At 42.2% G+C, this 17,440-nt stretch overlaps 1 protein-coding gene across 1 annotated transcript in view; it reads right to left on the reverse strand.

Moving 5' to 3' along the window:
* The window catches only part of Tenm3 (teneurin transmembrane protein 3), a 505,702-nt gene that overhangs the window by 233,032 nt on the left and 255,230 nt on the right, over positions 1-17,440 (reverse strand). The window contains exon 3 of the mRNA XM_051169939.1: positions 2,908-3,145. Within this exon, the coding sequence (XP_051025896.1) occupies positions 2,908-3,145 (238 nt within the window). The remainder of the gene's footprint in view (positions 1-2,907; positions 3,146-17,440) is intronic.

The following is a 17,440-nucleotide window of genomic DNA, read 5'->3' on the forward strand; positions in this document are numbered from 1 at the left end:
TAATAAATCAAAATTAAAGCTATATTGAACTATGTAGGATGAGGCAGAAGATCCTTTATCCCTTCTGTGCTAATTCATAGAGACTGTAAATTTACGAATTACTGAAATTTCACGGATTGTTCCAGGTAAATTTTACAAAATATTATCTATATCCACAGAGAAGAAAAGACAAAAAGGTAAGAGGAAGGAAAAATCTATATCCATTAACTCCCCAGAAATGGCTTTTATATTTTATAGCTTATGACTTTTAAACGATAGGAAAATGATTAATAAACAAGAGTGTGCATAAGCTAAGTAAGTGAATGCTAGATCTAAGGAGGGCTGAAGGCTCACGCCAAGTCTGGATGAAGTTATTAATAAACCTGAAACTGAGCTTGAGAATCATACTCAATAGGGGATCTTAACTAAAAAAGGAGAGAAAAAAAATCAATGATAAATAAGACTGCTTCTTCACCTCGAGAGCTCCAACCAAGTGAGACTATTAGAGAAACCACTGTAGCACCGCGTCGGTGCGGTGTGAGGTTTTTACTTCGCAGCTTGGGGTTAGCACCGAGTGCCTGCAAGTTGAAATAACATTTCTTTTTATTAGCACCACTGTAAGGGGTGAACCTCGGTTAACGAGAAGAACTACAAAGCTGTGCTCCAGGTTAGGGGTTGCTAACAAGATACACAACTGTTAAATGAATTACTCCTTCTACTTATTAGTGAGATGATATTAACTGCCCGCCCCCCCTCCCACACCCATTCACAGAACTATGTCATTCCATTGATGCCTCATTAATGGTACCACTTTAAAGTGGAGGAAAAGCTTGGTAATGCTTCCCTGGGGAATGGTTTTATACAGGGATAGGATGGACTGTCTTCTAAGCAGCTACTTTGCTTCTGAAATTCCATCCACTCAAAATTACTACAAGGGGAATAACATGGATGGATCTTATCTTTTTCAAACTTACTCTAAATCCCGTTGCCAAAATGCACGACTTCAAGGAATACTGACTCTCTCATTGACGCTTTTGGAGGCTTTTGTGTTACACGACATCACTAAAATTAAACACGATTCTGATGATTTAACTCGACATATTTCATAAATCTTTGTCAAGACAATTATTGTCAACTACAATGCAATTATCCATATTCAATTTGATGACTCAACTGGAAAATTACTTTTTTCCTAATAAAATTTGCAAAATGACAACAGTGAATCAGTGTTGATTAGTCGCTCAGTGGGTACTAATTAATTAAGCCAGGTAAATTTAAGTCTGTGCTAATAACCTTGGGAGAAAAACATAGCCCTTATACCTGTTTTTTGTTTGTTTGTTTGTTTTGTTTTGTGTCTTGGATGAAGGGAACTCTCCTGTTTGCCTACTTTTCTTTCTATTTTCTAATTTCTCCCAGAAGAGAAATACAAAATAAACAATAAAGCTCAACCACTCTTGGCCAGGCACTACAGATAAAAAGCAAGAATCCTTTGTAAGCTTGTTTAGGTCAACGGTGAAAGAAAAGACAGGATGATTTTTATTGTTTGTTAACTACCAGGGAGATCCTCCTCCTCACTCCTCCTCAGGGCGGAATTGGTAGAGATCACAGAATTGACTGCAAGAAATGACAGTTTATCCATCACGAGATGCCTTTTTCACCTAGCAGCTCATTTAAGCGCTCAAGGTAGCCACGGGCTCTGCATTTGGCATGGTAGGGAGAGGGGCACTCTCTCCTGGGTCCAGAGTCCACTATTTTTGAGCTTCTATATGGTGACAATTCATTTCCTCTGAGCCTAATAAAAAGTTAGTGAATCACAGAAATAAATGGCAGGCATGGTGGGAGAAGTTCACTGCCAAGCTGCCCAGTAAAGATGAGGAAGGAAAAACCTAAGCTTTGTTCACACAACACAAAGGAACGAGTGACTGTCCAAGCGATGTCCAAAGAAAGGAAGGGGGAGTTTTATGAAACAGCAGACATTAGCTTGGGATAACTTTGATGGTGTTTTCCTGGGAGCAGACAGCCACTGTGACCTGGCCCATGTTAGAAGTCTTAATTTGAGAACATCACTGACTCATACAGCGTTTGCATGTTGGTGGTGGTATGAAAAGACTGAAAATAAATAATGAAGGAATAGGTTTTTTTTTTGGTGGGTTCCAGATAACTGCTTGTCTGGTGACAACCAGAGAATGGAATTATTATAGGGATTCTGTTCCTTATGAGGAATGATTGTCTAATAGAGCTAAAAATGAGCAGATGGCGCCTTCACCCAGAAGCTCGTTCATCGTGGGCTCTGAGCATTTCCTCAAGGGCCCCAAAGCCCTCTATTTTGAGTGTCTTTGAAAATAAAGGTGGAATAAGATTTAAAGAGTGAGCTTGCTCCCATGTGAAAAGCGAGGGGCGCTCAAATAGCAAGAAACTAAAGGTATTATTGCTAGGTCATCTGACTTATCCTTAAGTATTGGACCTTATATAGGCTGAGGGAGTCTAGAACTGATCTGCAATTCCACACGACCACGGAGTAAAGCTACCCAGGACCAAGAACCACTGTTTATAACTCCTTCCAGTCTCCACCTGCCTGATAGGTGTAGTTGTGGAAAAATAAACAGCAGTTGGGAATAGTTTTGCTGAGGCGATATGGTCTCACCTCTTATAAGGAACAAAATGTGTGAAAAGATGAAAAAAGTTCACTGAGTCAGCAGCTAAGAAATTTCCAACAATCTGGAACTGATCTTAAAAAAGGAAAAACACTTGGGATATAATTATGATACATTTCTCTTAGTGAGGAAAGTGTTGGGACAGTTTATTTTTGAATCGTAGAGGCTTCAAAATATGCCTTGTTGACAACGGTAGTAGCGTATATCCTGCCTGTGCACGGAGCGATCTTAATGATCAAGTGATGGGAAGACATGGAGGGGTGGGGGGTGTTACCTGCTTTCCAGTGGTACATTACTGCCAAGGACCCAGCTGTCCTGCAGCTGGACGGACTCGGGTGTGGTTTGCAGCTCGGCGGGCAAAGCAGCCGGCGGGGCCGGACTCTGGTTCCTTCTATTGGTCAGGGAGTTTCTATTGAGAGAAGTGATAGATGGGTGCTGCTGTGTAGGGTGCTGCTTGTGGGAAGGCGGCAGAGGCTGCAGGGTAGGTTGCCCTTGGTTGTTTGCAGGTTGCTCTGCAGAAGAAGAGAAACAAAGGGAAGCTCATTATACATTTCCGTGTATGCGTATATATGTGTGCATACGCACCGCCACTTTCTTGCAGAGCTGCTGTAGACAAATTGGAATTAAACACTGCACAAAACCCCACAACCTAACATATTTGCATATTATTCTATTAAGCGAGTGCTCAGTGACATTCTCAAAGACCAAGTTTACCCTTGATACGCAAGGTTCTAATTAATATACAACAGATGGCAAAAATTGCTTTTGGTTTTAATTTGTTTCAGAGTTTTTTTCATCTGGTTTTATTAACACCTACAGAAAACAACATCTGACAGTTCCTGTAATGTGCCTTTAGATTTCAGCTTTTCTTTCTCTCTTTCTTTCTTTCATTCTTTCTTTCTTTCCTCCTTCTTCTTCCTTTAAGAACCCGAGCCTGATATTAAATGGGTGATTTTGGTAGAACACAAAGGTGTTTGAAATGCATATAATCCTTGTAATTGTTTAATGGAGTTTTTAAAGCTTTATTTAACTGCAATAAATTATTACAAGCTAGTTGCTAAACAGCGGTAGGTTGCTCTAGTTTGCTGCATCTCAAACAAGGCGGCTCGGTGCTATGACCCACTAATAGACGCAAAGCGTTCGGTAGCAGAAGGCCACTCCGTGAAGCAGATGTTGTTTCACGGGTACTTAACAGACTGAATCACATCTGATTACAACGTCAGAAGACTCATATACTTAATGACCGTTACATCCATTAGAACACACACAGAACAGATTTTTCCAATTGCACAGGATGCAGTACAACCAAAAAAACCAATTTTTTTTTTTTTTTTTTTTTGGACTGAGTCATAGGTGACCAGAGCAACCCACTCCATTAGAACGGTGGCATGATTTGTTCTAAACCAGAATCATAAGAGGCTCAACGATTTCAAAATACTAACACAATACTGCACTGTGACTCTGGGATAACTCTCCAGAGCACGTAAATCATCTGTTAAAAACCCCAAGTCATTGTAACATCGGAGATCTACTTTGCATGACTTAGCTTTGGACAAATATATTACTGAATTGACAAATACAGTGTTTTACCAGAAAGGTGACTCCTTCCTTTCATGCCAACCTTATCTTCCCCCACACATAAGATGCTTAGTTATTTATTAAATATAGTTCAAAATGCAACATAATTTTAAAGCGTCTCATTAAATCATGCTATTAATATAAATGCCTATATTAAAAGAGAAGAGGAAGCATAGCAGCCATCTTTCATAGACTATGTAAAATCCAGCAGCGATTATTAAGGTAAATAACACAGCCACATACTGTAACTCAGGCTGTGTAAGACGGATACATGATGTGTACAGAACAGGGCGACTGTACTATCAAACCTCTTTAGTAGTTAAGCAATAAAAATGGCTCCTCCCACAGCACACAACATCAGTGACTATTATGTGTTTTTAACGGTGCCTAACTGCCCCTACCATGTAACTTAATAACCAACAACTTCTTGCTCTTGAAATGAAAAGCACAGACAATTCCTAAATATACAGACGCAGAGTGAATTCCTTGACAATCTCTATTCCTGAAGTTCCCCACACTAGGAACCTCAAGCATCATCTCTGACTTAGTGCCTTGGTGGTGAGGACAAACGAAGGTCGAAGTCTCAGTTAAAATGGAATAAGCTTTCTGAAGGACTATCGGGGCTAAAATGGTCCAGACCTGGAACTCATCCCCAACACAAAGCTTTAAACAGCCTAAATCCCGTGGAAGATTCAGTATTCAGGTCTCACGTAATTAATTAGAGCTGTCCTCCTCTGCACCAGAGCACATGACGAAGTTTCTTCACAGAAAGAGAGCTGCAAGGCACCGTTTGGAGAGCTGCTCATGGTGTGTCATGGCCAGCAGCAGCTTTGAGAACGTAGAATGGAGAGAGAGAGGGAGAGAGGGAGGGAGGGAGAGAGAGAGAGAGAGAGACAGACAGACAGACAGACAGACAGACAAAGACAGAGAGAGACACAGAGACATAGAGAGAGACAGAGAGAAGGAGTTCAAAGAAGAGGGTGGCAAGATTTTGTCTAGAAGGCAGGGGTGGCTGGACAACTCCATGTTTTTTTTAACTTGGCACCATCCAAGAACAGAACTGCACTTTACACAGGATTCACAACAGGCATTCCTAAACTCTCCCAGGGAAACAGAGGCATGTGAGAGTTGGAATAACAAAGTTAATGCTTTATAAGGAGTCACGAAACAGCCCTGTAACGTATGACCCCAGGGCAACTCTAAAGATTCAATGAACTCTACTCAATCATCCGTTTACTGCTACATTTGGCTGTTCATGCCCCCCACACATATAACCACGCTCTGCGTTACAGGGATGTGCTGGGTCAGTGCCAAGTGAACTCACGGTATAAATGGTGAGATAAAAACGTATGGATGTGAAGACTGCTAGTAAACGCTAAATAAATTTAAGATCCCTGCTATGTTATCTGACTAGGTTAGTTCACAATTCTTCTTAAAAACAAATCAAAACATAACCATTAAGGAAAACTCCCATTAAAGGTCTTAGAAATGTGCTGCTATGAGTTTCCCTGGCTTCAGCTGTTTGATTTATATGCGTTTGGGAAAGACCTACCGGGCATCACACAAAGCAACAGTCCTTCTCTGGCTGCTTTCATAATGCATTACTGCTGTTGGGTTTGTTGGTTTGGCTGCACCGTCGTCAGGAGATGTATCAGGTAAGCAGGTCTCAATGCTGAGTTACCTGATCTCTACAGACCTGAAAGAGTCTGAGTGGGGCAGCCAGGTTTAAATCCCACAGCATCTCATGGGCAGAAGCAATATCCACGGACTCAGAATTCACACCAGGACCCAAGCTTTGAGCAAATGGGACATAGCTGGAGGGAATATTTATCTCCAGCAATCTCTTCAGCGTGGAGCGAGGATATAAATCCTAGCAAGATGGGATAAAACTAAACACAGCTAGGAAACACGGCGGAATAAAAGAACAAGAGTGGGAAAGATATAAAGATAGATCTAGGGCTACACGGCTCTCTACATTTTTAAAGTGGCATAAGAATCTGGCTGTCAATATCCCAGCCTCCAACACTAAAGAATAAATATGATCAGTCACGTGATTTGGAATACTTTTAAAAGCCAAAATATTTGCCTGAAACAAACGTAAGTATGACTTAGACTGAGAACAGAGAGGCTTCTTTTTTGGAGCCTGTAAAGAGTCACTGAGTATCCAGAGAAACATTTAGGTCCAAGGTTCAAAAATGGACACAAACAGAGAGCAGTGTGTAGGGGTGGAGCTTTATTAAAATGCTTGAGAATCTAACTCAGGCGGGGTCTTCATAAGAGCAATGCAGGCCGCAACTTTAGCCTTTGCATTTGAGCTAATCCACTAAGGGCAAGCTCTGCTCAGACTTACAAAAAAAGGTTTTGGATATAAGGAATTGGAACAAACACACCTCACATACCATTGAGACACAGATCTGAGGGTGCCACTGTAATTCTGAAAACTTCCAAATGGCGTCCTAGTTTCTTTCAAGCCTCCAGATAGCCACAGAGTGAATGTGGTGTCTGGTCACAGAAACCCCAACGCATGGGGCTGGAGAGATGGCTCGGCAGATAGTTAAAAGCGTGTGATTTTCTCTCAGAGGTCTTGTGTGCAGTCCCCAGCATGCCTGCTAGACAGCTGCCAGTTGTCAAGAGATCGGATGGATGCCTCTTAGGTTCATGGGTCCTTAAAGTCACATGCATACATCCCCCCGACACACACACCTAATTTAAAAATAATATAAGTAAATCTTTAAGAAGGAAAGAAAAGAAAAGAAAAGAAAAGAGAAATAAAGGCAAAGGCAGCCTGCCTGCCTGCCTGCCCTGGGGCTGGAGAGATGGCTCAGCAGTTCAGAGCACTGACTGCTCTTCCAGAGGACCCAAGTTTGACTCCCAGCATCTCTGTGATGGCTCACAATCATGCCTAACTCCAGTTCCACAGCATGCAATGCTCTCTCCTGGCCTCCGTGGACACCAGGCATGCAAGTGGTACTCAGATATACATGTAGGGAAAACATATAAAATAAAATAAAAACATATAAAATAAAACATAAAAAATAAAAATAAACAACAACAACAACAACGGAAGCCCAGCACACATTTGGCAAACTTTCTCCCAGCACCTTCTTCATTCAACTTCCCTAGGGTTACAGTTGTTTTTATCTGTTAAAATAGTGTCGTTCCTTTTTCTACATGCAAATCCCAGTTGCATCAACCTCTAAGAAAGGTAACACTCCTGACTTTTCTAGGTGTAAATCACATAATCCCTTCTCTGACTCTCCTTAGAAAGCTACCTGTTCTTTGCTCATAGTTGTATTTACTTTCCTCCCTGTACTACAGTTATTTCTGCAGGTCTTGTGACTCCTGTAACTTCTCTAAATCAGCTCTGAGCTCATTCTATATTCACAGATCAGTACCTTGCTCAACCCCCCTCAGAGATACTTCTTTTTTTTTTTTTTTAACCTGGCTAATTTTTTTATTTTTATTTTTTAAATAATTTTATTAATTTATTCATATTACATCTAAATTGTTAGCCCATCCATTGTATCCTCCCATTCCTCTCTCCCTCCCATTTTCCCCTTACTCTCTTCCTCTATGACTGTGACTGAGGGGGACTTCCTCCCCCTGTATATGCTCATAGGGTATCAAGTCTCTTCTTGGTAGCCTGCTATCCTTCCTCTGAGTGCCACCAGGCCTCCTCCTCCAGGGGACATGGTCAAATATGGGGGCACCAGAGTTTTGTGTGAAAGTCAGACCCCACTCTCCATTAAACTGTGGAGAATGTCCTGTCCATTGGGTAGATCTGGCCTAGGGGAAGGCACCAGCCAAGGGCAATACATGCAGTAAACTTCAAACCCCTACACAGATCTAGCCAATGGACAGAGACACTTCTTGAGGTGGATGGGAACAAACACAGGGACCCACAGCAGGACAACATGCAGAGCGAGAGACCTTGGGACATTTCAGTTCTAAATGTCTCCACAACTCTTCTGCTCAGGCCTCAGGGATCTATGCAGAAGAGGAGGCAGAAAGGTGGCAAGGGCAGAGGGCGACAGACAGGTGCCGCCACAGAAACGGTGTCCAGAGATGACAGGACTAATGAAGGCACAACTCACGGAGGCTGTGGCAGCACACACAGGGCCTGCACAGGCTCAGAACAGATGGGGTCCCAGAGCAGAAAGAAGGGATGGACACAAAGTCCCACGCCTAAGAAGCTATTTGCAATTAGTAACTGCTAGGAATGGGGGGCGGGGGGAAATGAGTTTTCTCCTGTGGCATGTCACTGGGTGTATCATCCACCCTCCAGGGCAGGCCCCATGCCTGGGAGTAGTTGTGGAACACAAAACTGACTCTACGGGCTTTTTTGCTCGGATAGTTTTTGTCTGATATTTTTTTTGGGGGTGGTGGTTTGTTTGTTTTAGAAAATGAGAGAATGCAAAAGGCAGAGAAAGAACATAAAAGCTGAGTGGGAAGGGAGAGAGGGAGAATTGTGGGAGGGGAGTAACAGGATCTAAATACATTCCATGTATCTTTTGGGGTGGGGAATGACATCCTGAGGGAAAACCAAGTAAGACACGAACCTTGTCAACCATGGGTATGATAGTCAGAACAGCTCAGCTCACTCAGTCAAGTGTATCTGAAGGGAGGCTGGGCTTCAACAGGTTAGAAAAAAGACATAAAACCTCATACAAAGGTCATAGGAACCAAACATAAACCGAACTCTTGCCCTTTCTATCAACAAGAACTTTAACCTTGCGTCATGAAGTTAAACTGAGTGACTTTCCCCCACTCTAAATCATACCGGGGGGGGGGGGAGAGAACATCAAATGCCTAAATATAACTGGGTGTTTTAGACTGAGTCTTGTTAGGCTGCCCAGACTGGCCTCAAATTGACGGATTCAACCCATCCTCTTCCGTGTGCCTCCTGAGAGACTGCACTGGTGGCGGCGGGGTCACACCTCCAACCCCCCCAGCTGAAGTGAGCATGTGGAATCTCTGTGTGTGAGTGTAGGTGTTTAATTGAGGACCCGGCTGTCGCACCGCAGGGCTGTGTGCAGATTTGTGGCAGCTCCTCTGTGGATTACAGGACGAGCCTATGTTGCTCTGGGGCCAGAGTGGAAATGGACTTCAGAGCGCAGAATCTGGGAGAGAAAAACAACACCTGCATGAGGTGAAACACCTTTGAGTGACGTAGGCGCCTGTACATGTGTGTGCTCTGCGTGGCAGCAAGTGAGAGGTGAGTGTGAGATGAGGAAAGAGGAGCAGTAAGGCTGACACCTGCGCCGAGCAGGTGTGCACAGCTGGGAAAGAGTCGCCCCAGTTCCTACAACTGTTCTGTCCCAACTGTTTCCTTAACCGTTGGTTTCTTTTCCTTCTTCCCAGGATGTCTGTGACAGGCTGCCTTGCAGGGGTCCCCAGGGAAGACATACCCTCATTGGAAAGGAGCTGGCGTACTGTGCTGGCTTAGAGGAAAGCAAATGTGCAGTCTGAGGAAAGCGTGCTAGTCCGTGGCAAAATGAAGAAAAACAGAGGGGCAAGGGAGAAAGTGGGGAGACGGAAGACGCCAGGAGAGGAACTGGAGGCCGGGGAATACTGTGTGAGGATTAAAGAGTGCAAAGATTTTCTCTCTTTTCTCCCCCTCTGGTAGCCCAGGTTGGCCTCAAACTCTCCATACGACAGGGGTGACCTTTAAAGTCCCAATTATCTTGCCTTGACTTTCACGGACTCACAGGCTTTTGGTACCACACCTCCGTTGGCTTGTGGGGTAGAGGTGGGTGGAAATCTGTGTTTCTCTACCTAAAACAGATCCACTCTTGCTTCCCTCTCCAGTTTGATCTCGACCTTCTCCAAGCATTGCAAGACTTGGCTCGGGATTCCCCACCTCTTACAACGGGACATCATACTGAAAGCACGAGAAGCTAGCCCTCTGCTTTTCTGCATTTTCGGACAATACTAGTTTTGTCCCGTGAGCAGTCAGGTAGGATTTCCTAGTGCACACAAATCAAGAGGGATGAACGGCTGGGCTCTGTCTCTCTTTCAGTGGTTAGTGTGTGAACGTCTGAACCCAACTCAGCAAGGTTCAGAGGCCGGAATTGACTTCCACGACAGTGGAAACAGTCAGTTATAAATAAAACAAGTGTTTCCTTTTCCCCAACGATCTCACTTAGATTACAGATCACTCCCTACTTCTTGACAAAGGCAAAAAACAAAACAAAACAAAAAACAAAACAAAAACAAACAAACAAACAAAAACCAAAACCAGTTTGCAACAATCTTCCTTTTCAACGGGGCGGGGGTATGATCAGAATACATGTTTAGAGCCATGCTACAGCCTACACAGAGGCCACATCAAAGCAAGAATTCATAGTCTCTCTGTGCCTCCCACCCTTAAATACTGTATTAATGAGATAGATCATCATCCAAAATGGCACAGTGCAAATCTGCAGAGAAAGACACCGCTTCACTCAGAGAGCCCCTTTCACACAAGCCTCAGGGAGGCCAAGCGAATGAATGTGATTTGTCCATTTAAATGCCTCTGCAAACGCCTCACTGAAACACAGCACTGTTTGAAAGTTTTCATTGCCATAAGTTCACATCAGATAGTTACATACTCAAATGAAAATAAAAACTCTGATTTTCATGTAAATACACAATTTTCTTCTCTCCGCCACCCATATAATTGATTGAAAGACTACTTATATAGAGATGTTTCACTATAAAAATCTTTGATGGAACACATAAGAAGCTTCCCGAAGACTCACCATGAGAAGGAACAGTTATGTGAGTGTGCAGAGATAGGCTGGTTTTCTACATTTCTGGGATCAGGAAAATTTGCTTTAATTTCTTTAGAGTTATTCTTCCATGTGAGAGTTTTTTTTAAGGCGTGATTCTTCAGATCTTTACTTTTTTTGGGGGAGGTCCATTGTACTTCCTACTTACGGTGATGTGACAACACCTGGGGTGCTGGTGCAATGCACTGAGTACTTTTTTGATTATTGTACTTAGCACAGCTTTTGAGCTGTTTGCCAGGCCGTGTGTTAGGCAGAGAGCAGTTGGTCACCACAGCCCTGCAGCTGACTTCGCTGTTCACTTTAGGTGACTGATCACTGAACCTGGAAGAAAGGATGAGGCAGAGCAGAGGAGACAGAGGTAAGCCTGGGAGCGCTGGAGCTGCCACTGCGTCTCCTTGAGATGTGTGAGTCCCTGGATCCTTCTTAATGTACATGGAAGAGACCAAGGGTGATGTCTCAATTGTACCTGAGACCCTAGGCAAAGCTCTGAGATGTGACATGTTCTGTTTCCAATGGGTAGAGGATGAGGAATTTGGCTTGTTATCTGAAATGTTTAAGGACTTAAAATTTGGAACATGAGAATTAGACATTATGAAAAAGGAAACAAGGGGGGGACTTGGGGGGAGCTTAGCCATTGGAGTTAAACTCTCCTTGGATAGTTTCCAAAGTGTACAATAAACAGTTACAGAAAGTAACAATCAATTGGAGAACAGACCCAGGAAAGTCACCCAGACAGTGATAGAATAGTAAAGAATGCTTATTTACCAAAGATTATTCAAAGACAGAAAGAATGGGAAGCTCAGTATGCACTCAGTAAGAACTCCAGGAGGAAGGGACAGAATTTGTCTCAGATTTCCACTGCCTCTTCTAAAGTTACCAAAACCATGCTTGAATTTGCGATGTTCTACAGAAATGACTCCTTCTTCTCATGTCCCATGGTGGTCTCTGCTTTGCTTATTTGATATTAGAGAACAGCACAGGAGGATATATTTTATTTAGGAGGTAATGCCTCATGACTAGCACCCACTTCTTGTCTTGGCTCGGGATTCCCCACCTCTTACAACGGGTCTATTGCTGTGTATAGACACCATGCTCCTAGCAACACTTAGAAAACATTTCATTGGGGCTTTGTTTGTTTGTTTCAGGGGTTTAGTCCATTATCATCATGGCAGGAAGCATGGCGGCATGTAGGCAGACATGGTGCTGGAGAAGGAGCTGAGAGTTTTACATCCAGATCCAAAGGCATCAGGAAGAGAGACACCGGGCCTGGCGTGGGTTTTCAGCACTCTCCAAGCTCCCAGGAGAGGCTTTGGTAACCGTAGGTGTCGACAAATTGGAAATCCTATTCCAGATACTTAAAATATTCATCTTTATATTTCCTTTGCTTTAGAACCACTTCCGGTACTCAACTCTGTATTAATCAGAGTTCTGTAGAGTAACAGAAATTAGAGAGTGAATCTCTCTATATATAAAGAAGGAATTTCCAGAATGACTTATAGGCTGTGGTCCAGTTAGGCCAACAATGGCTGCCTTTGAATAGAAGGTCTGAGAGACCACACGGCTGGGTGTCTCGCCTGGTCTTCGGTACACATTGGACTCCTGAAGAAGTTGTCTCTAATGCCAGTAAAGAAATGCACTTGTTAGCAGGGGTAAGAACAAGATGGCAAAAAAAGAGAGAAGGCTTCCTTCTTCTATGTCCTTTATTTATATAGGCGACCACCAGATGGTGTGACCCGGATTAAAAGTGGACCTTCCCACCTCACACAGCCACATAAGAAGTGGAACTTCAAAGGATTGAATTAAGAAAAACCCCTCACGGGTGTGCCCAGTATGTGGGTTTTAGTTAATGCCAGATGAAGCCATCACAAGTTCACCTCTTGTCAACTTGACAATCATATCACCTTACGTCACACTTAAATTTTCAAATGAATACAATAACCAGGTTATAATACACACCTAGCATGATATAACTATCCCACGCACAGTCAGAAATGCATTATACTTTTAACCAAGTCATGATTATGCCAAAGATGATATGGTGCTGGAAAAGGAGCTGAAGAGTTCTACACCCTGATCTGCAGGCAGAAAGAAAATGGGCCTGGTGTGGGCTTTTGAAATCTCAAGTGCCCCTTCCCCCAAAAGACCACACCTCCTAGTCCTTATAATCCTTTCAAATAGTGCCACTCCCGGTGACTAGGCATTCAGATACATGAGCCTGTAGGGGCCATTCTTATTCAAACCACCATGTTTCTCTTTGATGGATCTTACTCTGGCTTCTGTGACTGGAGCTCAAATACAGTTCATCTGTTAGCGCCCTAATAGTTCAGTATGTGGAAATAAGTGTAAGTGTTTGTCTTGCTGGTTAAAGTAATTCATCTGGCCATGTAATTATCACCAGTAATGCCATAGACATATTATCCTCTATAGAATTCACAGTTGTGCATAATTATTTCTAGCAGAAACACACACAGAACATTTCCACTGTATATGTATAAAAAAATAGGATTAAAAAAACTTTTAAAAGCCTATGTGTATTTTTTGTGGGATATTTGTGTACTCATCTAAAAATTTATTTTATCTGAGAATAAGCAAAACAGAGAAAAGCTGTCTCAATTTTGACAATAAAGAATTGTTGGCATATAATCAATAAACACTGTTCTCTCTCCTTATTACCTAATGAGCATTTGATTTTAGGGCAATTAACTTTTATTGACTTTAAGTGGAGTATACAGTATGATATAAATAAAACACATTTGCAATATGGGTCAAGACAGACTGGAAGGCAACTGAAAGCTGTATCATTATATGACTTAGGAGAAATGAAAGCAAATCAAATATTCCCAAGAGTACAGAATCTGTGATGCCTTTCAGAGAATGTATTCTTTATCAAAGAAAATGTCTGGTACAGCAGGAAGATAGTAGAAAAGGATACAGGAGAAACAGGGGTGAATATTTGCTCCAGTTAAATGAAATTCAGTTAAATAAATTAACTTCTAGACTTCATATTTTCTCCCTGTTTTTGTTTGTTTTTAATTGGGGTGGAGTGAGAACCAGAAAGGGTCTTAAGCTAAAGCCTGAGAACTTTCCATTTTTAAAATTCCCTATTTTAAGTATTGTACAACCCCATCTTGAGACATGTTAGTTCATTTTTTGTGAAAACAGAAGAAAACAAAAAGCCCCACATGATTATCTTCAGTGGTAAATGTAAAACATTTCAGATGTGTAATTAAAAAAAAAATTACCACTTTAGTTTGAATGGGACTGTTACAAAACTCTACCATAGTATGTTATAAATACATTATTTTCTGTGATGAGTATTAAAAATATCCACTTAAAAATAAACTCTGCTAACATTGGCAGTAATCTAATATCTTACTATCTTTACCTATAGTTAAAAAAAAATCACATTGCATTGGAACTATGTTGTTATGATTTAGATGGGTGATGTGTCCCTCAGAAAGGCTCAGTGGTGGTGGTACTGTTGTTGTGAGGACACTGGGTCGAGAGGACACCCACTGTTGAGCTTAACGGCCTATGGGAAGGTGAGGCACACTTGTGGGAGCTGGGTCTCTGGGGGAAGGCATTTGAAGGGCACCCACTGTACATTGTCTCTATCTACCATTCCTGGATGACAAGGTGAGCAACATCCTCCCACCATGGGGCGCCACGGGCCTAACAGAAACCCAGCTAGCTGCCCAAGGGCTGAGCCCTCTGCAGCCATGAGTAAAAATAAGTATCTCCTCCTTTAGTTTGCTCGCATCGCCAAGACATACCTAATGTCAATTTAACTCGTTTCAACAGCGAAATCACAAGTAAAAACATTTGCTGAAAAAGCCAGGATGCTCTTCAAGCTCATAAGAAAAGTGGGGCTGGGGCTGGGCATGTAGCTCACTGGTTGAGTGAGCATGCGCAAGGTCCTGGGTTCAGTCTTGGGTGTGGGGGAGGGTGAGAAAATCTAATTAACGAGCTGTCGGAAAAGGAGATTCTTCTTTATTGGAGTCTTTACCTGATTTTTATTTCTTAGATATTTCTGCAACCACAGTATGGATTAAAACACAAACTCCCTCGTGGCTGCACTGAAATTGTTTCCTAAAATATCTAACTTTGACACTAAATTTTATTTTCCGTAGAATGTTGATAATCGTTTGTTCTCCGCAGTTGAGGCCATAACGTCTCTTAAGGCCCTGAAATTGAGTTGGATTTTCTGTTTAATAATTCTTTCCAGAGCATGGGGATTACAATTGAGACATAATGTGAATAAATTATAGTAAAGAATTCGTCCCAATTATGTTACGGCTGTAGGCAGAAATGCTATGTTATCGTGAACGCTGTTGCGTAGATGCTACACTGATGCAGCGCTCTTCCATGGAGCTGTCACATCTTTTCTGTTCACGGTACATGTACTGTGCTGAATGACTCCATGGAAACCCTAATGATGCTCTTTGTTTTAAGAGTAAGTTGTCACAATTGAAGTTTTCATGTGAACCTGCTGCTCTCCCTTTTTGGATGCTAAGGTCTTGGGGGACACAGTGCAGTAAGAACACAGATCTAAGAGACAGGAATGACCAATGGCAAAAACTAGAATACACATGCAATAAATAAGGCTGTATCCGCGGCATGGAGTGTAAAAATGTGAAGCGCTGTTAATGGCTGGGCAATTAGTTAATAAAGTTTTATTGTACATAAAGAAGCAATGGGTGTAATTTGGATAGTTGGAAGCTTGTGGTTTTCTTTGGGGTGTTTAATGCCACCAGGGATCAGCCCAGTAACACAGGGGGGCAAGACATGCCCGACAGAGTGCTTTATAAACTTTCTGATCTCCTATTTCATCAGCCCACAAATACTTGAGTATCAATTTATTAAAAAGCTTCCATAGAAGCAAAAGAACAGTAGATAACCGGAGACTTGGTGTGTGATCTCTAAGCTGTTTGTAACTAAACACTGTAGACCAGGAGGCTTATTTAAGATTGGGGGCTGGAGAGATGGCTCAGTGGTTAAGAGCACTGAGTGCTTTTCCAGAGGTCCTGAGTTCAATTCCCAGCAACCACATGTTGGTTCACAACTATCTATAATGTGATCTAATGTGCACTGTATACATAATAAATAAATGAATCTTAAAAAAAAAAGATTGTTAAAAAAAAAAAAAAGATTGTTTGTTTAAGGTCTGGAGGTTAGAAGAACAGACTACGGTGTGGAAGGGGTTGGCTTTTGGTAATAACTTTCTGGCTTGAACGGCTGCCCTTCTCCACCGCTGAGCTTGGGAGTCTGGTGACCAGGCCTCTGGTATCTCTTCCTATGATACTGTTAATCCTATAGGTTCATGGCTTTATCTTTGTGACTTCATTTAACCTTCATTACTTCTTCAAAGGCGCAGTCTCTCTCTAAAGCTATCACAAGAGTGAAATCTTCAATTTACTCAATTTGCACTACACAGACATTCAGTCTATTACTAGCTGGGTTCAGGTTCCTTATCCAGACTTAATAATTGGGTTAATCGACTTTCTATTTCAAATTCTTTAGCTTCTCACCTGTAAAAATAAGGTACCTCTTACCCAGAAGATCTAAAATATAACATTTATAACAATGTATACCTATACATTGTGAGGGGTTACTTTAATTCAAAGCCTTAATTTGGGGACACTTTTCATTTAGTTAAATGAGATAATTTATTCTCCCCGCCCCCAAGACAGTGTTTCTTTGTGTAACCTTGGCTATCCTGGACTCACTTTGTAGACCAGTCTGGCCTCGAACTCACATACTAACAGTTTTAGGCTTATGCTGATATGCTCATGGTGGTGGCACACACCTTTAATCCCAGCACTCAGGAGGCAGAGGCAGGCTGATCTCTGAATTTGAGGCCACCCTGGTCTACAGAGGGAGGGAGGGAGGGAGAGAGAGAGAGAGAGAGAGAGAGAGAGAGAGAGAGAGAGAGAGAGAGAGAGAGAGAGAGTATGTTCCAGGACAGCCATGGCTACTCAGAGAAACCCTGTGTAAAAAAAAACCAAGTGAAAACCAGGGAATTATTTTCTCTGTCAAGGACTTTATTAATACACTACCTTAACTACTAAATTTATAAACCACACAAAGGCCTGAAAGATGGAAACGGTGTTATCAACAGGAAACACCATCTTGTCTTCAGCGTTCCCTGGCTGAAGCTTGCCCCAGCTCCAAAGTCACACTTTCGAACGGTGAATTATGCACTCTGTGCATTCGTAGGTTTACTTTCCAAATGCAAAACATCTGCAGACGTAAAGATGAATGAAGCAACGTCATGCTTTACGGCATTTACTTGGAGAATCTGATCAAGACGGATGCCTTCAGCTCATAATTCTTCAGTGTCACGTTGTCATGGTTCCCATCAGCAAGATGTTTTAAAGGCTTTCGATTAATATTGCATGCCAGAACTGAAATTACATCCTTTGTCGTTTACTTCTTAATGGTGCAAGTGATTCTATCAAG

This window comes from Acomys russatus, chromosome 27 (assembly GCF_903995435.1).
Source record: "Acomys russatus chromosome 27, mAcoRus1.1, whole genome shotgun sequence".
Lineage (NCBI taxonomy): Eukaryota > Metazoa > Chordata > Mammalia > Rodentia > Muridae > Acomys > Acomys russatus.